Here is a 24,204-nt window from a genome sequence, read left to right as displayed (position 1 = left end):
TCAACAATATTGTTTTTATTGGATTAAAACATGAGATAAAACAAGGATTATGAAACAAAATTTTTAATCAATGAAATGGCTTCATGGCTCCAATGAAATCCTATGGTATGAAAGTTTTCTAACTTGACTCAAAAGTAATTCAAAATTAGAAAAGAGAGGAAAAAAAAGGAATGACCATAGACAAACTAAAATGATAATGAGACTCCTAAATTAAATCCAATTCAGAAGCAGCACAGTCAAAATGAAAGGGACTAAAAAAACCGAACAGTAACTGTACAAATCTAGGAACCAATTTATTATAGTATCAAATATATGGTTGGTATGCCTCTCTCACTCTCTCTCGCCGATCACACTTCTACAAATAATATCTGGAATGATTTTCCCTGGTGCATATAAATACTTAACAGACTCGTATAATGACCCTTCACTCATAAAAGCTACTAGCATGGTGTATGTATAACTATGTGTGTGTGTCTGTATATGTGTAATTATGTACATTCGTTATGTTCTTGTCACGCAACTTTTCATTTTTGCATAAAACACCTGAGTCTGTTACTAAGACTTTAAATGAAGACCATTCAATTTATATACATCACAGTACATAACAAATTTAAAAGATTATAATATCAATTATATTATTTGATCTACAAGATGTGAAAGGGAAAAGGTGCACAATAAAGAAAACAAGACGATATTCGGTAAATGTACAATGCCAGCCACGGCAACCACAGTCACCCTTACTTTAAAACACGGCGTAAATTTATACGTTATACATAAACTCTGAATGGACTCTCACCGAGTACTTTTATTTCCGTCAACAGTAACCCAAGGATAAAAACCAATTTTTCCATGCATCGTTCGCCTTTCGACTCGCAACACTTCTTCCACCATTCCACTAAGAAAAGAGTTCGCTACTACTGTCTCCTTTGGCACATGAAGCATTTTCAGTCTAGAATACAATTCCAGTCTAAAATACAATTCTAACCAATACTGAGTGATCCTCTCTAGACAATCTTCTCCTTTCTCAAATTGCCAGACAATACCTAAAAACCTTTTCTGATTGCTGCTCCTTACAAAGTGCTGAGACATGGCTAATCCCAGCACTAAGCAATCGTTTCTCAACACCCTAAAATTACCAAGTTATCAAAAAACCACTTTAAAACCTCTCCTTATACAGTACCGAGGTGTGACAAAACCCCAACACTGAGTGATCCTTTTTAAAAACATGCTCTTGCCTCTTATCCCAACTCCATCTAAAAACAATTCTGCTTGTTCCTTCAACTGAGGACTGGCAAACCCCGAATAGATTTGTCAAAAAAGCTTCAGACTCATTGCTACTTTTCCTCATATGTTTCTACGGTCATTATAGCTGGATTAGCAACATCGTTCAGACTTTCAAATGTTGGTAATCCACTATAATCTCCAAGCAGTTATTAAATACAATATTGGCAAAGCACACAAGATGCATACATTATAAAATTTCCAAGATTGCATGACAGCAATATGTTCAGACAGGCTTACAAATAGCCGTCCTTGCGGTGTACCATTTTCAAAACCGGGACCCCTATTTGTAAGCATAAACGACAATGCATAAAACATGTGAATAAAAGAAGTTCTATTTTCATATAGGCTAGTGAGGTTTTTAAAAGGGGGTTACAAATTATAACTACAAGAACAGGTCTGACTCCAAAACTCTCTTACCTACGGAAATGTACACTTTGTACACGGAGGTGGTCGACTAGCCTAGAGAAAACAAAAGCAACGATGCAATATGCCAACTTAAGAGACTACACTGTACAACAACAGATCTGTTAAATGAAAAATTTTTTAGTTTTAGTCACAGTAATGGTACCACTTCTGTTTTACCATAAATATAAATTAAAAGGTTTACATTGTATATCCCTAACAATACCCCGCGCGCAACAGCACTAGATTTACGCATGCCACTCTAAAACAAATTTCTCGATACACGAACAGTGTTCCTATGAAAATTCATTTTGTCGACCACTACATTTTGGTGAAGACTCGACAGAGAGGTATGACTTTTCAGTAACAAGCAATGGGCAGAATTTATCTCATATCATATGGTTAAAAACCTAATTTTATTGCAAAGAAACCAACCACACCACACTCTTGTAAATTCCATGGACTGGATGGAAAATGCAAGGTGGAAAAGTGCTGAAACGTACGTCCCAGCGTATTCACACACGCTCAGGGGGACGAGATTGATCCGATGGTAAAATCACCTAAAAACAAATAAATAAAAACAGATACCAATAAAATTCTGGAGTTTAAAAATCTACTTCAACTTTTTTCTCGCAGGGACTTAAGTTAGTCGGGTGAATGTGGAGGCTCAGAACTGAAGTAGGGAGTAGCATCTTGTACTAGTAAAGTGTGACAGACGTCACAGACTCTTGACATGCGTCGATTCGGACCGCTCGGCACGGTCTTGCTGACGCACTCGTTGCAGAATATTTTTCCGCAGTGTCGGCAGTGATGCTGAAGTGAAGAGACCAAGGTAATGAAAAGTATGAAAAATATAACCACTTAAGATTTATTTTTTAAATACTTATCTCTCCATTATATAGCTTTAACTACCACTGGCATGGAAGTAAAGGCTAATAATGGAGAGGTTAGGCTCATTTCAAAAACATTTACCTGACTACCTGAAAAGACAGGAAATCTAGACTATATGGGAATGATTACCTAACTTATTTAGTGATATTTTTAATTCCTTTGGAAGGCTTAAACCAAATATTCATCTGACTATAAAAAATTATAGGAAATCTAGACTCTATACAGGGATGATTACCTAACATATTTAGTGACATTTTAATTCCTTTGGAAAACTCAGCCATAAAATACTTAAAGCAATTTCTGGTAAGATAGCTACGAAAAAATTAAAATGAAATAACAAAATGAGAAACCTATCTACAAAATCATTTACAGTACAGTGTATATCCTTAAAGCAATTACAAATTAACATAACATTCAAACCACTGCTTGGTATTTGTCCACATTCCTTAACTTTTGAATTTAGGAAGCCTGGTACAACACTTAAAAACTCCTAGATTAGGGCTGCATTACCAATGAAACCGATAATATAAGATAACTTACCTTTCTTCTCCCCATAGCAGAGAATCTCTGCCTACAGCTATTACACTCGTCCTGATCTTCTTCGTGCTGCCATCGGACCTAAATGAAATGCAATGAAATCTAAATTAAGGTTCAAATGTACAGGGGTTACCTACCGGAAATTATAAGTTTCTACAACTTTATAAAGTTCTGTACTATTATGCATAAGTGAAATCAAAGGGGACCCTATTTCACCGAGCTAGTCTCTAGCCAACTTTCCTTTCTTCTCTATGGTGTCAAAACTTGTCTTGGTCTTGTATCTAACTCACCTGGGGAGCAACAAGTACTCTTAAAGACTAACTCAGGTAGATATGCTACCCAAGCACATGAATTTGAGACATGAGAAGGCTACACAATATTTTATTCTATTGCTAAACTACTGTGAATATTTTTTAGAGAAATAACAGTTGCCTCTCTATATCCAAGCCCAGTCATTGAGAAACATAAGTGGATAAAAAGTGATGCTTACGTGGTCAATAAACTTCAAAAGATCTGCGACTGCTAAACAGACTAACTTAGGCAAAACCTTTATTCGCTACATTCAAACAATTAACTAAGCTCAATATGTTTAATGTCTTGGGAAATAATCATAATAACAATGCTAAATGAGGGAAGAGTGTAACAGTAGAGAAAACGCACTCACCTCTTTATCTGACTGTCGTATTTTTTCGAGTTGAACTTGCAAAGACTGGGATAGCCTGACAAAGTCTCGCTGCACAGCTTCTGAAGTGTCAAGATCATGTTGCAATGTTGAGACTCGACCTCGCAGTTCAACTACCTCTGCTTCCAGACGAGCCTGAATGTATATGGAAGGGTCTTTAAGTCACAGTTCTAATAAATGAGAAAGTACTATAAATCATAGGTATTGCATAAGCCTCTTATACTTCTTTGTGTAAATCTTATAATAAACAGCTATTTTTGGGGGACAATTAGCATTGCCTTCTGCAAATAAACAGCTCTGGTTGATAATAACTTCTGTGAGTAACCATAATTCATTCAAGCTATCATCATAAACTATATATTGTTTACTAATTTTATAATATATATGACATCAAAATGTCTTCTGTCAAACATCACTGACACAAGCAGAATTATTCCAATATCTACAATGAAAAAAAATAATAGAAAGTCATTTGACAGGTTTGTAAATCTTATATACTGTCTAACAGACACTTCTAATCTCAGGAAATACAGCACTATCATCCTGCAAAACATTTTATTTACAAGACTATTAATCTAATGCAAATTTTTCACTAATCCTTTCGGTACATGACAAGATAGTGGTTGTAGTTACACTACCATCTGCAGTGTATGAACCCTCTCAGGGGTCATTTTATGTATTCACTGCAAAGGATCCTTTAAAATCTCATTTCTTAAAATGACATGACCCAACCAAATGGAAAAAGTTCAAGGTTTATGAATACCATGTTTGAATAAGTATACAAATATGCGACGTTAATCAAGAAAGCAAACTCAAGAGTATCTCAATGTTCTTTAGTCATTCGTTCTGCAGTAATAGACAGATAGTCTTCAATAAGCAAGTATAATGAACAAAACTCCTACATAAAGACACCTTAGTTTAAAATCCCAAGTGACACTTCATAATACTCAGAAATGAATATATCTTCAACCACATTTATTTTTCACTTGCTTGTGTCTTCAATGCTTAGGTTTCTAGGAAACAAATTAGTACAACACACCCAATGCTGTATAACTGTCGTAATTCCCACTTACCCTGGCTTGCGTTTGTTCTGCCACTTGAGTCTTCAGAGCAGAGATAATCTGCTGGCTCTTGAGTTGTGCTTCAGACTGTCTGTTTTCCAACTCCCTCAGTTGGGTGTCGGTTTCCAGACGGTTGCGCCGTTCAATTTTCATCTGACTCTCCACGCTTTCGAGCGTGGCAACTTTCTCCCTGTGGACATCAACATTAATTGTGTCAATATCTGATGAAAATAAGGCAATGCAAAAATACATACATCAGTATGGCATGAACAGTGGAATAGCTTGTGAATCTGAGGATATTCTTCTTTGAAAATTCAACTATGCATTTGCACTGCATTCCAAAATAACAAAATATTTGAAAAATAACAGCAAACATTTTAGAAGTAATGCCTCAATTTAATGGACCTCAAATTGGCAGACTTCTGTACAGTATTTATCAGCTACATTGTTATGGTTAGAGTTTGCTATGCTACCATTTTAAATGGGATACATTTTTAGATAGATCTCTTGAACTGAATTTTGTGTGTAAAGTACAGGTTAGCTTAGAAGTGCCTGTCAAGTTGAGTGTCATTTACCAGACCACAAAAAGTAGCACACACTCTGAAGATTCAGTATCACTGTGTACAACTCTACATTGCACTGACATAGTACTTCAAAAATTATATAAAATTCAAAACAAAATATTATTCACCTAAGCTGATCTATTTCAGTTGACAATCTATCCTCCATAGTATTCTTCTCATGCTGCTCAGCTAAAACCTGAAAAATAGAAAAAATCTTAAGGACAGGGATACTTACTGGTTGGTGAACAGTGAGTATACGTTATAAATTTCGTAAAGGAGCATTTATACTGCGTAGCAATTCAAAGGCCATCAGTGGAAAATGTATGGCATAAATTGCCTTTCTTTACTAAATCAAGCCTTCATTAATTTTTGTGATACACAAAAATGATCACTAAAACAAAACTACATGGCACATAAAAGAGCACTATAACATATGATGAAATTAAAGGGAAAATTTACCTGATCCTTCAAGAAAAGAATTTGAGATTTCAGAGTTTCTTCTTGATGCTCTTTTGAAACTTTAGCTGCAATAATGTCTTCTCGATACCGAAGAAGTAAGAGGTGCATGTCCTGTAGGGAGATGGAATGGAATATAGAATTTTGGCCCAAGGCCAAATGCTGCGACCTATGATGAGTTTATTCAGTGCTGAAATGGATAGTAGAAAGGTTTGAAAGGTGCAACAGGAGGAAAATCTTGCAGTTGCACTATGAACCAATTATTAGGAGAGGGTGGAAAGCAAGATGAAAGAAAGACAATATGAACAGAGGTACAGAAAAAGGAATGAAAGGGGTTGCATTTAGGAGCTGAAGGGATGCTGCAAAGAACCTTAAGTAATGCCCTACAGGTTGTAAGGGCACAGAATTAAAACAAGAGCCCTTATCTATTACAAATCAGAACTAAACTTATGGTATCAACCAAAATGACTTAATTTTAAACTGAATTCCTTCATGTTCTTTAAACTGAAACAACTTCAAATGATATTTGGAACTTGAGGACAAATAAGTACAGTAAATGTGGAATTCAATTACTTAATATTCTTCAAGATTCTGCTAAAACACTTGGAACCAACCTCCATATTATCTGGTAAATTAATAATCTCATTCTGGAGTTGTTGTGAATGTTGGCTGTGCTTGCCAACTAAATCATCATTCTCCTTCTGCAACCTGGATAGAAGTTGACTAAATTAGTAAGTTCTAAAGTAATTATGTACACCGACAGCAATAATTCATTATTTAACCCTTTGAGATTCTGATGATATCTTATTTCCAGCTGTCGGAATTTCAAACGTCAAATGACACTGTCCGTAGAACTTTGCAGCTGACTAAAGTGCAATTTTGACTTTTCTTTTCTTTTTTTTTTAATTCTGAACATACTACAATAAATAGAAGGCATTCTGATTTAAAATGACACCAAAGGAAAGCTTTGTATCATTAAAAATAGATTTATAAATTGCAATACAAGAAAAACATTTAAGTGCCCACAACAGTTAAGGGTGTAATTTTCCACTGAAGAATTTTGGAATCTGCCAAAATCTCAGAGGTTTAATGCTACTAAGTAACTGTTAATATATACATTAAATAAGTTCACTGTATGACAATTATATATACAGTATATATAGCAGATAATTCCACTGTTCATAATGGTTTCATCCATATTAAATTTGCTCTTGCATAATGATATACAATGAACAACCTTACACAATGCACACATGTAAAACTGAAATCTAACAATACTACTTTATTCATAAACACAATTTTCTGTCTAAGCTTTTCAATTATGTATTTCAGTGGCTGCTTAAATATATAAAGTAAAAACTTGCATCCATCCCACACAGAAAGGATGAAATTCTCTTTACCATCCTTATGTCTCTCATGCGTGTACAAATGTGATAAGTATATTGTAACTCACATCAAAAATATTAGTTCATATATAGCAGTTTTTCAAGACAGTTACTGTACACTTACTGTACAGTGCAAGAATAAGTTGCCTTTTCTGGACAAACGAAAATTTCTTTTTATTGATCTTCACTATCCATGTATTGGAATCTGACTCAAATTTACTTCGGAATCATATACAATGCAATACAAATAAATTTAAATGACTAAGAAACTAATGTCATAATTCAGGGGAGAGATATTCTGCTTCCAAAAATAATCACAAGTCAGCATTTCCACAGATGGTAAATAATTCTATAAAATGAAAAATGGAAAGGAAATTACTCTCATCCAGGATGTAACATTGTCAGAGAGCAATACTACTCCAATACAAATCTCTTTGTATTTTAATAATTTACTTACATTTTTGTTTATTTATTAATCAATTTACTAATTTATGTTTTCCTAAAAACTTATCTCCTCTCTGTATTTCCCATTACCTTCTGTTGCTTCGTAATGAATGAACACCATAATATTCTTTGGACAGCTTGAATTTCAAGTCAATGGGCCCTGTGGGATTGTTCCATCATCTGAATAATAATAATAATTCAAGCTTTGAGTAAAATACTGCGCACACGATCAAAACCTGAACAGACCTGGTCAACTCTTGCTGTGCTGCGTCTCTTCTCTCGGTCAACGCTCTGAGCTGGTCGTGAAGGTTGGTGACCGTTGCTCTGAATCTGGCAACAACCTCATTATGCTTACTAGTAGCACCCTCCACAATGCTTGCAACGCCTGCTACCTATGATAAAGAATTAAAATTACAGTCGCCTTGTTAGCCCCTGTGACATCTGTAAAAATATTTCAGCCAACATTCAATTAATTCAATATCTCAGATTCATAGATTTTTGTAATTTATTAACTGCACCTTCTTTTCATATTCTTGGGCCATATTCTGCCATTTCTCCTCCATGACGTGCCTGTAGCGTGCTTCGCGCTCGAGGTCGTCTTTGTAGCGCTGAAGAGCTTTTTCTAACTTCATCCTCTCCTTCTCCGTTTCACGATGGTCGCTCTGAGCCTGTGGGAAATGAACACCTGATAACATACATCCATCAATCTATTTCCTACCAATATCTATTCTCAAATACCTCAATCCCGCTGCACAAAGTAAATGATGCTTAAGATTAGTTTTTAATTTTTGCCTATTAAAAGTAGAGGAATAGTAGCCCCTAATACTGTATGTATATTTCAGTATTTGCCCCTAATACTTATGGTATATTTCCATATTTTCCCTTAATACTGTATGTATAATCAATATTTCCCCTAAAGTGTACTGTATATATATTTCAATATTTGCCCCTAATACTGTATGGACATTTCAATATTTGCCCCTAATACTGTATATTTCAGTCCTGTATTTTCCTTAATACTGCATGTATTATTCAACTGTATTTTCCTTAATGCTGCATGTATTATTCAATCTCATTACTTATTTTTTGGAGGCATAAAGTTTTAATAAAGAATTCATCACAAGTATGCTTAATGATGCTTAAGATCAGTTTTACATTTCTACCAAGTAAAAATATAGAGGATTTTTGCCCCTATACTGTATGTTTATTTCAATCTTATTACTAATTGTCTTGAGACATGAAGTTTTAAATATGAATTAAATACAAGTATGCTCATCAAGCAAACTGCTTTCCTTACAACACACTACTGACCTTCTGCAACATCGTCTGATAATTAGTGCAAAGCTGACAAGATCGTCCCATTCGTAGCCTGGCCTTTCGGATCTCCTCATTAAGCAGGTTCCACTCAGTCTCGCTCACGACACGCCTTCCCCCACCACCTCCGGAAATCATTCCTGCCCCAGACCCACCAGAGAAGTCGACCACTATGTAATCGTCGTCCTCGGGAGACACTACCTGTTCGCTCTGGGCAACGCCTTCGGAATCAGGAGTCATGTCTGAAAGAGACAACCATATCAGAAAGAGTATAACTAGTTTAAGTCGACATTTAGTTTGTATTTTTGAGGGAACAAATGGAAAGAATCAATGTGAAGACCGAGCACTAGGACTTATAATGAGGTCATTCAGCGCTGAAAGGAGAATTGAGAGTAAAAGGTTGCAAAGGTATAACAGGAGGAAAACCTTTTGCGGTTGCACCACGAAACAATTTTAAGAGGAAGGTTGAGGAAAGTAACATGGGAGAAAAAATATGAATGGAGGTACAGGAAAAAGGAATGAAAGGGGTTGGGAAGGGACGCTGCAAAGAACCTCAAGTAATGCCTACTGTGCACCACGCATGAGGTGCACTAACAGCACTAGCCCCCTACCGGGAATGTAAACATACGAACGACCTTTACCTGCCAAAGCCTTTTGTTGGTCTCTTGTTAATTGTGGCATTTTGTCAGGACTGAATCTTTCTGCCAAGGAGGTATTGGGGGCCAAGCTGTCTGTTGCCCCGCCAGGGCCTCCATCTGTGGAGTCGACCTGGTCGTTGGGGGGCTCTGCTTCGCTGCTCTGGTCATCGCTCTGCTGACTACCTGGACGTTCACTGTAAAATGAAGAGGGATTATGAAGTATTACAGAGTCATTTAACTACAAAATGAAAAGGGATGAAAAAGTATCGTTAAGTCATTTCACAAAGTTAAAAGAGTCACTTTTCAAGAAACAGAAAGCTTATCTAAAGGATTTTCTCTTCAGTAGAAGATGCGAATTGTGGCAAGGCAATGCTAAAGATGATGGACGGCAAAGTAAGAAAGGTCTAAAGGGGACAGGTCAAAGTTAGAGGCAAAAAGTAAATCACTTTGGGGTCAAAAGAATGCTACAAAGAACTTTTAGTACTGCATACATGTCCCATGCAAGACACTATAGAATACACCCCTTGAAGGAAAATGAAAAGGAATACGACATAACCAAAGAATATTGAAAAAATTGCACTGTATACATTTTGCATCATCAAAACAATAACAGTAATAATACACATCTAAACCCATGGGCAGTAATCTCAAATACATAATGTCCAATATCAAGGATGGGCTTATTTCAGCTTTGATAAAATTTACCTAAATTTGGCAGATTTATGTTTATATAAAACTAGCATACAGCACACCTATCCTATTTTGTGGTGTAGTGGTTTATGGCTACCTCAAGTTAACCGAAAATGCATTGAGTTCAAATCCCACCTAAAGAGGTTACTGCTTCTTAATAGATTTCCTGTTTGGACTCAATGTTTACATGAGTGAGCATACTCAGGAGAGTGAAGAAGTCAAAAAATTAAGACAACTTTGTTGGCTTAATAATGCTGAAAAATAAATGATAAGAAGAAGCCGAAAGATTAATGGAGTTGTCCTTAAATCAGCATGCTTCTAAAACTTCTTGACGGATTCAAACAAACTTACTCGATGCTAAGATGGGGTGTGGTGGACGTTGGTGGAATGGACTCTTCCTCTAAATCAAGGAGAACGGATGCACGGTCATCTTCTGCCTGTAATATAACAATGACAGATATGTGCAGATGTCAAATAATGTCAAACTATTCTCTCACAAACTACAAGTGTTACAAAATCATCAATACCGTGTCTTGGAAAACCAGGGGCTAAAATCTGTCATGACATACCTCCACTTCGAGCAGGGGGGAGGAAGTACGTTTTACGGAAGCCGGAGAGTGGGTGGACAGATGTGGGGACGATGGCTTTACCTCCGGTTTGATTTCGGAGACACCGCCAGCATCTTCGCTTCGCTGCAATTCTGAGAGAGATTGATATTTTAACATTATGTACAGGAGATATGTTAACATATCCATTGTGTAACTATCTAAATAATATAAATAAAATCAAGAAGTCACAAACACAACTAAAAAAAATATTAATCAGCAAATAACCACAATGCAGTATTAATCAAAACAGCAAACTAGAACCTTATACACAAATGATTCAACAACAACTTAAAACAAAAACATGCCCTAATTACCCTCTAGTTTCTTTTGCTGTTCAAATGTAAGAACAGACTGCAGTCTTCTCATGTCTGCCAGATGGAGGCGCTGAGCCTCTAAGAACTGGTCGTTCGCACGCTGCCATGTGTGCTTCAAATCTCTGTGCTGCCTTCTTTCCGTTTCGTACGACTGCAAAGGAATTTTAGGGGAAGAGATCCCTGTAATTTCTAGGGCACTTTTGCTTGTTAAATTGTAAAATAGCCAAATACCAACAAAAACCACATTGAAACTGGATGTTTATCTCACTGACCTGCCTAAGTTCTCCAAGCTGGGTCCTTAACCTGTCAACTTCATCGGTGAGAGCCGTCTTCTGCGTGTTAAGGATGGCAGTGTAAAGCTCCAGGTCGGCTCGCGATGCTTTTTCAGCCTCCAGAGTGCTGCTCACTCCTTTCAGCTACGAGAAGCATGTTACATTAATGAAGAACAGAATAGAATATAGAATTTATGCCAATGGCCAAGCACTGGACCTATGACGCCATTCAGCGCTGAAAGGGAAATTGACAGTAAGAAGGTTTGAAAGGTGTAACTGGAGGAAAACCTCACAGTTGCACTATGGAAACAATTGTCAGAGGTTGGAAAGTCAGATGGAAGAAAGACAATGTGAACGGAGGTACAGTCAAAGGAATGAAAGAGGTTGCTGCTAGGGGCTTAAGGGACACTGCAGGGACCCTTCAGTAATGCCTACATTGCACCACATGAGGTGCACTGATGGCACTACCCCCAGACAGGGGTTATAATGAAGTTCCTCAATGTTAGGCTAAGTACATGTATACAACGCAGACATGTTTCTCCTTAAGTGTCATGATGCCAGAAAATTTCATTCAGTGAGCAAATGCTAAAACTAAAAAGCCATCAAACACCTACCTTTTCATCAAGCTGCTGCACAACCTGAGCTGTGTCGGTGCCCTGCAGAAGAGGCGCAACGACATCAGCTGTATGCAGAGCGGCTGCTTGCTGCGCCTCGTGGGCCCTGAGCTGGGCATCCTGGGCACGAATCTTCTCCTTCAGGGCATTAATCTCCTCCTCCAGTGGCTCCACCAAGGACCGCAAGAGAGCAGCATCCTCTTGGGCCTGGGAGATACAAGGAAGTCGTGATGTGAGTTGGTATCGTCCACCAAAGACAAAAAATAAGAAACGCAAACAGCCGGACAAGAAGTCACTGTTAATTCTTCCACATTCCATTTTACATTTGTGTTTGCTTCTCATGACTGCTATCAATAACTGCTGAACCCAGATGATTTCCCTTTTAATAATAATGACAATGGCACTGACACAAACAAAAACACATTCAATTTCAGGTTTCAAAGTCTCGTAACAGCCTCTAAATGTAGGACAAACCTTAGGACATTTCTGAGAGCCTCTGAGCTTTCTTTCAATACCCTGTTATGAAAGCAATCTGCCTTTCAAAGCAAGCTAATTTTTTACTTTCAACTGAAATTGCAAAACAAGCAACAGTAAGACTCTTTGCAGATGTTTAAAACTCAAAATGAAATCCTGTCTTAGATTAATATGGCCATAAAGGATCATGGAAGCTTGAGGCTAGATGACTGAAATAAGCTAATTAATAAATTACAGACCATTTTAATGAAAACGAAAGCATTTTATTCAAATACATGTCACTGGGTGTATTTGTTTTAAGGAGGTTATTATTCTTTGTTTAAAGATGCAATAAAAAAAGGATGCAAAAGCTAACTTAACAAGAGTTAACCAAATTCCATACAGTAATCAATACATATACAGTCAAAGCTGTATCTTAATTCAATGTCTCAACTTGGTATGTAAATAAACATCCAAATCATATCTGGTAACGACAGCACGCTCCATTATTTACCCTTGAACCTAAAATTATTTCTGCCACTACCATCTTTTTATCGTGTCCATAAAGCATGCTTCAGAGTACATGGCATCTCCAGGGCTGGCTTGCCTTCCCAAGACATCGGACACACAAACGGTTCAGACACGTTCTCTCGTATTCTACGACATGGCAAACCCAAAACGGCAAAATGCAGAGTTAGAAACGTTCTGTAGTTTTCTACCAAACTTTCTAAGACATCATACGAGTCCTATAATGCGATAAGGTATGACAATGCAAAAACTATGCTGATATATCAACACCCAAAAGGTTCTCTACTGCAAAAGCTTGGCATGCTCTGGGATAAGGAGACACCTAGTGATGCAACATCAACATTTCAAACGTACTACAAGCCATAACACCAGCCAAGTTCTTTACCAGAAGGTAACGAATCAAGAAAAGTAAAGTATAGGGATTTTATTTCAAGCAAAGAAGGGCAGTTTCACAAAAGTCACATCATCAGTACCCCTATCGGGAGAACAAATCCCATCCGGCAAACTAAAAAAGAGGCACAGGTACTTTTAGAAGCAAGTCCAAAGATCACGGGATCAACCAGAGGCGTTATTGAAAAAAACCTTCTAAGAAAATGAGGAGAAACTATGTAAAAAGAAAAATTAGGAGAAGAACATCACCCACCCTTTTCATAGCTTGGTAGAAGTCTTTCTGAAGTTTCTCATCAATGAAGAATGGTCAGTACATGAGAAAGGAGGGGGTCATGTTTAGGGATTACGAAAAGAGGAATAATCTCGACAGGGATGCACAGCAAGTCAAGTTGAATCTGGGGCGACCGTGAGCAGGTTCTCATCCCTGGCATGCAGTCTAGTGTCTTTTTTTCTTTAGCTTTTAAGTGAAAACTGCAGGACAACGAAAGCTACTTTCAAAACCTTAGCCAGTTTTTAATTTTAACCCCCGCGTGAAAAGTAGTGGGATGCATGCTATAAGAAATGTATCGACAATTCTGGTAGACTGACAGAATGTTTTTAGACATAAAAATTACATATTACATAAGTGCATTAATTCTGAATATATACAACTAAATCCCCTAGATGATTATATACCTTTTCATATTGTACAAAGTCAATAACTGTGAGAGCAAACTGAATTAGCTCTGGTTAAACTACTTAATAATATTAACATAAACACTTGATTATGTCCACCTGTGAGGGTCACTCAAATTTAGGAAGTAAAGTGAAAATATATGAAAGAAAATACCCAGAGTGGGTTTGGTGTTTTGTCTATCTGCAACTTTGGCGACACAAATCAACATCAGGGTTCCAACTTAGAATATAACTTTACTTATGTGAAAGAAACCATTTATCCAGATTATCATGAGATATATCCCATCATCAACTACTCACGGCACCTGGCAAAACGCATTAAGCAATAGAACCAGAAAACTTGGGGAGCTCATAAACAATGAATGACCTATAAAGTGTCTAACATATAATGCAAGAAAAACCATTTAAAAAATCAACAGGATATATCTAGTCAATTCTTGATGACAAACTTGAATTTTTCACATCACGAACACCTGTAATACAATACATTCGCAGTGTTTTCATAATTGGACTTTCTCACAAGTTGATAAGTTGTTACTTTCCACGTCTGTTATTCATATTCTTCACCCTGCTGGCCTCATAAAGTGGTGTGATGTTTTGTTGGTGGTTACAAAAGGGTTTTTGCAACATCCCTTCATATAATCCAATTGCATTGCTTTCTGCCCTTTTACTTTTCATCCTTTCCCTTTAGTCTAATCCTAATTGGTTATCCTACTTCTTTAACACTTCATTATCCTTTGTTACTTGCATTAAGTACTGAGTCTAAATATCAAATTTTTTTTTAAAACGTTTATGGGACTATCCAGATCGAGAATCTTCTACATACCTTCAAAAAGTGGATGATCGTAACAAAATGACAGGACCTGAGATCAGTGAACAAAATGACTGCATAACAAAGATGCTTACCAAAGAGAATTTGTTTACAGTGAACCGCCCGTATTCGCGGGGGATGCGTCCCACACCCCCCCCCCGCAAATAGCCAAAATCCGCGAATTACTTAAAACCCCTCTAAAATCACTTAGAACTGCCCATTTTGATAGTTTAAACACAGAAAAACCCTGTAAAAATGAAATGCATATACCTAAGTATTTTAATAGTTTTATCACAAAAAGTGCATTTATTCATGAAAATTATATGAAAATACAGTAACTAGTGAACATTTCTCAGCGAAAAATACCGCGAATGGGCGAATAATGGCTAGATATGTTACACAGAGAAACCCGCGAATGCGTGAGTCCGCGAATCACGAGAACGTGAATACGGGGGGTTTACTGTATATACAAAAACAGATCAAAATCTGTGGTACTGATGACAGAAATAGTTTGAGATTTACTGTGCACGAGTTAATGTACAATTTAATCTGACACTACTTCTCAGTATTCAGTATTGGTAATGTTTATCCTCTCCACTTACCCATAAATAAGCATTTATTTATGGACTGGTTATTTAAGAAATGCAGTATATACAGTGTTATTAAAATCCTTTTTTTTGTGTGATTATTAAACTAAATATATACCTTTGTGACAAGTAACCTCCAGATCGTTATATTTGATTTTAATTTATGTATGATTTGATTTTCCCATGGTTCAAATGATATAATTTGTCTCTTTCAATGACATAAATACACCCTGGTGCTTAAATCATTTTCTCACCCTCCAAGAAGGTAACAAAACATTCCTAGTTTGATTGTTCGAGAAGACCCACCAAAATCAAGTTCATCTCTTCGTACTCTCAAGTTCCCTACAAATCTAAACACAGTTCCTCACCCTTTTCATACTGTCTTCCAAGTTTTCAGCATCAATTCCAGACCCAGCAGCTGCTGGTGTAGACGAAGTGTTGCCACTTGTCTTTTCTGGAGTGCTGAGCGCCGATGGACTGAGGCTCGGTACTCTCTTGGCTAGGGACTTGGTTACGGCCGACAGAACCCCGGGACTCAACAAGCTGTCACCCTTTGTACGATTGTCGGAATCCTGCAAACAGATGATCTTGTTAGCAATGAATTCTATTGATATTTAATTCACATGATACTAGAAAAATGACTGATCTTTAGCTCATGATACTAGAAAATCATGAACAATATTTTAGCCTAAAAAACACCATATTCTTTGGAAGCTTGAATTTCAAGTCAATGGCCACTGTGGGCTTGTTCCATATGAATAGGTTTCATCTTCTGAATAATAATAATAATAATAATAATAATAATAATAATAATAATAATAATAATAATAATAATAATAATAATGTATATCAGGTCCACAATAATATCCATTGGTGAATATGTTGATTTTATAAAAACGTTACAAAGGCTTTCGAACCTAGAATGGGGTTCGAAAGCTTTTGTAACGTTTTTATAAAACTGACATAATTCACCATCAAATATTATTGTGAATCTGATATACAGCATATCCTGTCCTCGATCAAGAGGAGAAAGACCTACTAATAATCAATATAATATTAATAATAACAGAAAGGTTTCAATATAACGATAGACTTACTTCCAACTGACGCTCATATAGACGACGATAATGCTGCTTCTCCGCTTCGAGTCTCTCTGTTAACTTCTTCAGTCTCTTGATTTCCAGCTCATAACGACCTCCCGTTTGTCCCACTGCATTTGCTACTTCCTCTGCGGAAAAAGGCATAAAACCACGTCACTAAGAATTGATAACTAAGAAATATGAAACCATGTCACCAAGAATTGATAACTAAGAAATAAGGACAGTAAGTGATAGAGCACCAATTTCATCGATACCCACTCTAGCTCATCAACTGTAGGGGTGTCTGTAAGTTGGGCAAGAGTCACCTCCTTATTCTATTCAAATCACACAACACTTAGGCCTAATCCAGGAGCGTAAAAGTTAAGTATACCTTAGCTTAACCAGACCACTGAGCTGATGAACAGCTCTCCTAGGGCTGGCCTGAAGGATTAGACTTATTTTACGTGGCTAAGAACCAATTGGTTACCTAGCAACGGGACCTACAGCTTACTGTGGAATCCAAAACACATTATACCAAGAAATGAACTTCTATCACCAGAAATAAATTCCTCTAATTCTTTCGGAATGGCTGGGCCAACAGCGGAGGATCAACCCCGCCAAAGAACTAACGGGGCCTGGAGAGAAATGAATTTCTATCACCAGATATAAATTCCTCTAATTCTTCACTGGCCGGCCGGAGAATCGAACAAGGGGCCTAGGAGAGTGCTAGCCGAGTTCGATATCGACCCATCCAATGAGGAACTTCCAGGGGCGTAGACTCACATACAACCAGCCCAGCCAAAACCACCCATGAGGAAGGGGATCACCTGGTAAATATTGTCAAATTGGTCTGCAAAAATCTTTGTTAACTTAGGAAATAAAGTTAGATACAGATCCTTCTAAACAGAAGTTATGAGGAAAAATAGGCTCAAAAATTTCCACTAACAAATGGAATTATCAAACCAAAGAGTAATTTCCACAGCTGAGGAAATAAAAACATATAAATACATCAGACTAATAAATCATATTGCTTTCATTCAATCCAAAATACAGAATCTTTGCTTATGCTAAAGTAGCACAATTGCAACTCATATTAACAGCACTAAAATTAAACACATAACACACAACTTCGCTCTTGTTATGCCACTCTTGACATAATCCAATCAATCACTGTTTTTTTTTTTGGTTACTTGCCAAGCACAAACGAACAAGCCACTCTGACATAATTCAATAAATCAACCAAACACTATCTGGTTACTTATCAAGCACAAATAAACAAATTATAGATCTGCTATGCTTGTTTCAATTGTGTCAGTACAATTACAATACTCTGCAATTTACTTAACGAGAGAGAGAGAGAGAGAGAGAGAGAGAGAGAGAGAGAGAGAGAGAGATTGTGCAAATGTTATACATGCACACCAGCAATATTTAGACGTTACTACCTGTCCACGAATACTTAAGTTCGTCTGTTCAACAGAGAGAGAGAGAGAGAGAGAGAGAGAGAGAGAGAGAGAGAGAGAGACTGCTACATCAATCCTTAACACACACGTGCAGCCTCAAAATTTTCCAACTGCCACACGTCAAGAATATCACTATCAATTCACGTGCAGGTGTTCTTGCAAGCCGTTTAACGAGAGAGAGAGAGAGAGAGAGAGAGAGAGAGAGAGAGAGAGAGAGAGAGAGAGAGAGGGGAGGGGGGAAGAAGGTGTACAGCACAGCTGATGGATGAATACGGACAGGAAACACATGTTGCGCTCCAGTGACACCAAGCTTACCAACCGTCCCAATTTTATGCAAATTACACCGTTCATCAGCGACTAGTTCCGGCTGCGTTGCATCCCATCTGCAGTGCCAAAACTTCTGGCGACTTTTTCACGTCACAGAAAAACTTCAAAACGCGACAATTTTAGAATATTGACGTCTGTATTTGGGCGCTTACACACGCATAGCCAGAAAGGTCAACGTAACTTACCACTCTTAAGTTAAAAGTCAAGAAATGCGCTGACGTCAGACGTCCCTGAATTCGGCGACGTTAATTTTCAGCGTGATAACTTCTTCGTTAAGTTAACTTCAACGGAAGTCAGTCTGGCAAAAGGGGAAGCTGCTTCTGCAGCCAACTTGGCGCCTACAATGCCGACACAGCTGCACTCGTTGGAAGCACCAAGGTAATATATCCACTCTGTACTAGCGACCACCATTATTTATTTATATTGCTGCGCCGTCGCCCGGTCTCCGTACGTCAACTCTCTCTCTCTCTCGGCAGTCCTTTGCGTTATTTGGTTTGTATTGTCGTTATTTAAGAGGAAAAACAAACTAATATAACGAAAACTTTAGCGTTGGTGGTAAAAGATTGACGCTGGTTTCCCCACGGCCGCTGGGGTCGGGTGAAAACGCCCTTTCTCGAAACGACTATAAAAACGCCTTTCAATGTAATATTTGAAACATCTTAATCGGTATCCCACATTTAAAACAACTCTAAATCTCGCACTTAAAATAAATACAATGTGGCGAGTGATTTAACAGCAATATATATCACACTTCTCACTCCATTCCTACGACAGATTTCTACGATCGATTTATCCGACATTGAAAACGATGTCATTCCTTGAGCTTATCTCCGAGTCCATACATTCTCTCAAACCGTAAACGACTTAATAAAACACCCCGATATATCGCCCGAAAGTCGCTGAAACTCTCTCCCCAAAACGCAGACACATTTAGGCTCCAGCCTCACTTATAAAAATGTCTGTCTTGTGTCTAGTTCAAACACATTTAGACCCAATCAATATTGCCAACTCCGGCTCGCATTGAGTATCGATGTCAGTGTTGCCAACACCGAGTTGTGACGAAACTTTCGGCTGCCGGGTGACAGCCTCTTGATGACTTTTACGTTAATTACGTTGAATTACGTTAAATCTAATGTTTCGAAACATTCTCAGTGTAATTTAATAATAAATATACATAGTTTTCTGATTTAAAATGCATTTTCCAACCCGTAAACGGCTCTACAATTCATTGTTGAGTCCCAAGGTTGGTGGTTAACCGCATACGGGGAAACGTCAAACTTGAGAGAGAGAGAGAGAGAGAGAGAGAGAGAGAGAGAGAGAGAGAGAGAGAGAGAGAGGGGAGTTATCCGCATGACAGTCAAGGACTTTATGACATGAACGCACCGACAGGTTTGCTAAAAAAAACTGTGGTATCGTAAACACCCCCACAATAATAATAATAATAATAATAATAATAATAATAATAATAATAATAAGAATAATAAATATTATTATTATTATCATTATTATTGCATTATATCTTGTCACGACTGCCAACAAATCATTGATCCATTTATTACATTTCCACGCAAACACATAAGTCACCATTGCAATTGGTCCGGCTTCCCTCCTGCCGCTGAGAGAGAGAGAGAGAGAGAGAGAGAGAGAGAGAGAGAGAGAGAGAGAGAGAGAGAGAGAGAGCGTGAAGCAGCACGTATTCCATATGGTTTGGATAATGCATGTATAAGTTTACGAAACTAATTTATCCTGAGAACTGCTCTATTCATTTCTGAAATCTTAGGCCTATACTGAGGTTACAGAGTTTGGTAAGCTTTCTTATGAGTCTAATTTAACAGAAGTAATAACATTAACAGTAAAATTAACCTTACACTATCACCACTTAAGATCCATTGGTGTATTTTCCGTTTATCAAATTTTTTTGTAATCTCGGCCACTGACCTTGAAACTTTGGTCACGTGTATCGATAAAAGGGGTCATACTCGGAGCACAAATTAGTAATGAAAAAGAACCAAACTTAGCCCTTTAAAAGACGATTAAATGGCAACCTTTTTCATGGAAAACATACAAATTTAATTTTGCATATATGAAATGAGTCTAGTTTCAATTTAGAACTCCAAGGCTGATTCACTGAACAAACATCAATTACTGACTGTGATGCACATTATTTTACCAGTTATCAAACTGGTAAAATGATTACCAGGGTATGTAACCATTCCAAAATCTTGCTAAGATGATAAGAACACACTATTTATCTGTTCAAGCAAACACACCCAAAGTTACACATCATAGGCCTAAATTTTGTTCGTGAAGAAATCCAAAGGACTAATCTACTTTTAACTGTCTTCCCTTTTTTAACCAAAGGCAACTACTATATTTTCATCTTCAACTCTGGATATCCTCACTTTCAAGCTAACATTGTAGTGTTCTTATTGAAAATAAACATATTTTTATGATTCAGTCTATTTCTAAATCTAGCTTCCACTATGATCTTGATTCAGTCTGTAGAGTAACCAAGTTTGCTATGACAATAAGACATGACATCATTCTAACATCCCAATTGATTTTCAGACTAACAACATCATCAACATCATTGCAATATAAGGAAACCACAACCTGTCTTCCCTATAGATTTCAGTTTTGGTAACATTGATATCAAGTGCATGGCTGTATACAGCATCACTTCTCATATACAATCATGATACACATTTCATGTGCAATCATAAATCATTCCTTCATCACTTTTTACTTTCCTTCAAAACAGAACTTACAGCATCCCTACGTCCTTTGAGGCTCACCTGAAGTTGGCATGCTTAATACCCAATTAACATAGGCCTAATTACTGTTGAAATTCCTTGGCAAGCTTGATATCTAATTAATATAAGCCTAGTTGCTCTTTAAATCTATCTCCTTTCCTTTTCATTTACTTTCCAAATAAATACATTGCTTAACATAGGCCTAATTACTGCTTAAATACATTGGCAAGCTTAATATCCAATTACTATAGGCCTAATTACTTTTTAAATGCAACTCTTTTCCTTTTCATTTCCCTTCCCAAATACCATAAATTCACTGCTCAACATTAACACAGGCCTAAATACTGTTTAAAATACACTGGCAAGCTTGATATCTAAATAACATAGGCCTAATGATTGTTTAAAATACATCTCTTTTTCCTTCATATTTCCCTTCACAAATAAATCATTGCTGGACGTAAGTCTTACCTCCATCGCTGCTTGCACCGCCATCGTCCGGAGAGAAAAGGCGGGTAAATTTTCGCGTAACGCTCTTCAAGAGCTCGCTGTTGCTCTGAATCTCCATGGTAACTGTTCACTTTCATTTGAAGTTACGTTTTAACGATTTCTACTCATGCAGGGATATTTTTCATTCCCACAACTCTATTCCACTCAACACACGTTTTCATACTGAATGCAGTGCGGCAGTAATGACGAAGTGTACCAGTAAATGAGGCTTCATGTTACCAATTCTATACACGTATTGCATAAATAGAAGAGGAACTTTTCGGAATTTAAAAGAAAGCACTGTTTATTGAAGAGATGCTTCAATCCTATCAGTTTTACAAAAAGAAAAGAAGAGGAAGCAATATATATACAAAATAAGTATACAAAAGAAAGTAGCTTCTGGAAGTAAACTATTAACTAAAACATCATTGATGACCTGCTTATAAAAATCAATGAACAGAAAAACATAGGCAGAATCATCTATCATTTTCATTAATTAAAAATAAACTTCAGTACACAGTATACAGATATACCTATGTACTGCACAAGTAAAATCTCATTTGAAACAATTACTGCTCCTTCAATCTTGCCAAGATAAAATAAAATCGTGCCAATTTATTATCATAAATCTTTTGAAGCAACAAGATGCCTACTGTAACTTTGAGCTATACAATAACAACACATTGGGTAGTGATTCCAATCTTTCTCTTTTCCAAATAAATACATCTAAACTTCTTCTTTGGGAAGGAAAGCTTGAAGTCACTACTAATGTCCCTCAGGACATAAAATAATACGGTCACCAAGAACAGAGGGTCTTCCAACTACCCTCAAATTAATGCAAGTGTAACTTAAAAGCCTCTGAACCTATCTCGTGCTATCTCATTATCACGAGTAACCTTGGTGCTATCACTCCAACTATCAGCACGTTTGCTGATAACTCGACAGTTTAAAAGCAACTAGTCATTTACAATGATAGATTTAGGTACATTTTACGAGAACAATTACATATATGTCGTGAGGTTCCTGCTTATGCCACAACACAGTGCATGCTTACTGTCTACCCCAACTGCAAGGTGAACTAGGACTACTCTGTGTAATCTTTTGCAGTGATCCGATACTGGATCAAAGTGCAAGGTTTAAAGACAGTATATATATATCTCTCTCATAATGATAAACTGTACATGGTGACTTTAAAGACAGTATATATATATCTCTCTCAAAATGATAAACTGTACATGGTGACTATCTTACTCATCATTTATACAGACATCACTTCATCACAGCACAATGTAATCTTTCTTCCTTATCTGTCAACTAGTAAAGGGTCCTAACAGGGGGAATAGAATCTGAGTTCAATTCCACTAAGGTTTCATTTAGCAGAATACTCTAAAAGGTAGAAGGTAGTTCTACAGTTAATAACTGTATATGTACCGAAGCTGAAATCATGACCACTAATTATCAAAAATGATTAACACAATCATTATAGACAGCCATTAAAAGAATCAATGAAGGAAAAATTTGTAAAAACAAAATAATCACAAATACAATTGATACATCTTAACCCTAAATGTATCTATTATCTACATTAAATTCTAATACAAGGAATAAAATCTGTATGAGAGAGAGAGAGAGCCTTTTTCTTATGCTAATTTCCCATGCATTTTGTTAAGGCGCATAAAAGCATTTAAGAGTTAAAAGTTCAGAACAAATCACATTAAAAACTCGAGATTCTGTACCCTCTTAAAATTCCTATGGCTTTGTCATGAACTCCTACTTATCAAGTGCACACAAAGACTACAGTAATACACTTTATTTGCTAATGATACCAACGAATTTCACATTGGTTCTTTATACCACAGACATTTTCAAAGTTTGCAGAAACACCTAAGGTAAGTGATTTCTCAAATACTGAAAATCTGCTTCCAAAATACTTTGAGAAAATTACACTACATTTTTAGACAAGGCTTTTAAATGTTCTACATATATAACACCAAGAGAGATTTGCTTTACCCAAATGTATGATAAAAAGTATTCTCCCTGCAAGAAAAATGCAACAAATTGCCTTTCTAGCCTGAGACACATGCTGTAATATATTTCATACTTTCCATTTCCTTTTGACAATAATTTTAGAGGGACTTCATTGACTAAGAAAAATTCTCTTATTTCTATCTAATAACTTTAATACAGAAGAATTCTATGTTAAAGAATTCTGTTACAGTACTGTATAAAGAAGAACTCTACAACTCAACATCAATATTGACGGATTTCCTTTGTGATGGCAATGTGATGTTTACTAAAACATGAAATCGTAAAGACAAGACACTCAACAAAAAGAAAGTCTCGTACACATGCACTTTTTAACTTCCCAAGCAAACTGCTAACTGCTACTAAGGAACTTTCTTTTCCTATACCTTGACAGAACAGTCTTGCCCTACAATGGAAGACCTCAGTATCTGCAAAAATGCAAAACTGAGAAAAATGGTCAGTACTGCAGTTTTCC

The 24,204-nt window shown here is 36.8% G+C and overlaps 1 protein-coding gene across 3 annotated transcripts in view; it reads right to left on the bottom strand.

Moving 5' to 3' along the window:
- LOC136846802 (rab GTPase-binding effector protein 1-like) overlaps window positions 1-24,204 on the bottom strand; it is a 42,249-nt gene continuing 18,045 nt past the window's right edge. For 2 of the 3 annotated variants that reach the window (XM_067118055.1, XM_067118054.1), the window contains exons 6-23: window positions 16,697-16,827; window positions 15,968-16,171; window positions 12,156-12,362; window positions 11,542-11,685; window positions 11,270-11,420; window positions 10,917-11,047; window positions 10,699-10,784; window positions 9,661-9,851; window positions 9,017-9,261; window positions 8,224-8,373; window positions 7,952-8,097; window positions 6,491-6,584; window positions 5,880-5,990; window positions 5,549-5,616; window positions 4,870-5,047; window positions 3,779-3,931; window positions 3,118-3,195; window positions 1-2,499 (exon numbers count right to left, since the gene is read on the bottom strand). In XM_067118055.1, the coding sequence (XP_066974156.1) occupies window positions 2,332-2,499; window positions 3,118-3,195; window positions 3,779-3,931; window positions 4,870-5,047; window positions 5,549-5,616; window positions 5,880-5,990; window positions 6,491-6,584; window positions 7,952-8,097; window positions 8,224-8,373; window positions 9,017-9,261; window positions 9,661-9,851; window positions 10,699-10,784; window positions 10,917-11,047; window positions 11,270-11,420; window positions 11,542-11,685; window positions 12,156-12,362; window positions 15,968-16,171; window positions 16,697-16,827 (2,636 nt within the window). In that variant the 3' untranslated portion in view covers window positions 1-2,331. Of the gene's footprint in view, window positions 2,500-3,117; window positions 3,196-3,778; window positions 3,932-4,869; window positions 5,048-5,548; window positions 5,617-5,879; window positions 5,991-6,490; window positions 6,585-7,951; window positions 8,098-8,223; window positions 8,374-9,016; window positions 9,262-9,660; window positions 9,852-10,698; window positions 10,785-10,916; window positions 11,048-11,269; window positions 11,421-11,541; window positions 11,686-12,155; window positions 12,363-15,967; window positions 16,172-16,696; window positions 16,828-21,686; window positions 22,555-24,204 lie in introns of those variants that run through there. The other variant, XM_067118056.1, reaches the window with a different exon arrangement.

This window comes from Macrobrachium rosenbergii, chromosome 15 (assembly GCF_040412425.1).
Source record: "Macrobrachium rosenbergii isolate ZJJX-2024 chromosome 15, ASM4041242v1, whole genome shotgun sequence".
In the NCBI taxonomy this organism is placed as follows: domain Eukaryota; kingdom Metazoa; phylum Arthropoda; class Malacostraca; order Decapoda; family Palaemonidae; genus Macrobrachium; species Macrobrachium rosenbergii.
Note: the sequence above shows the minus strand (reverse complement) of the source record. Positions and strands in the feature narration are given on the sequence as shown.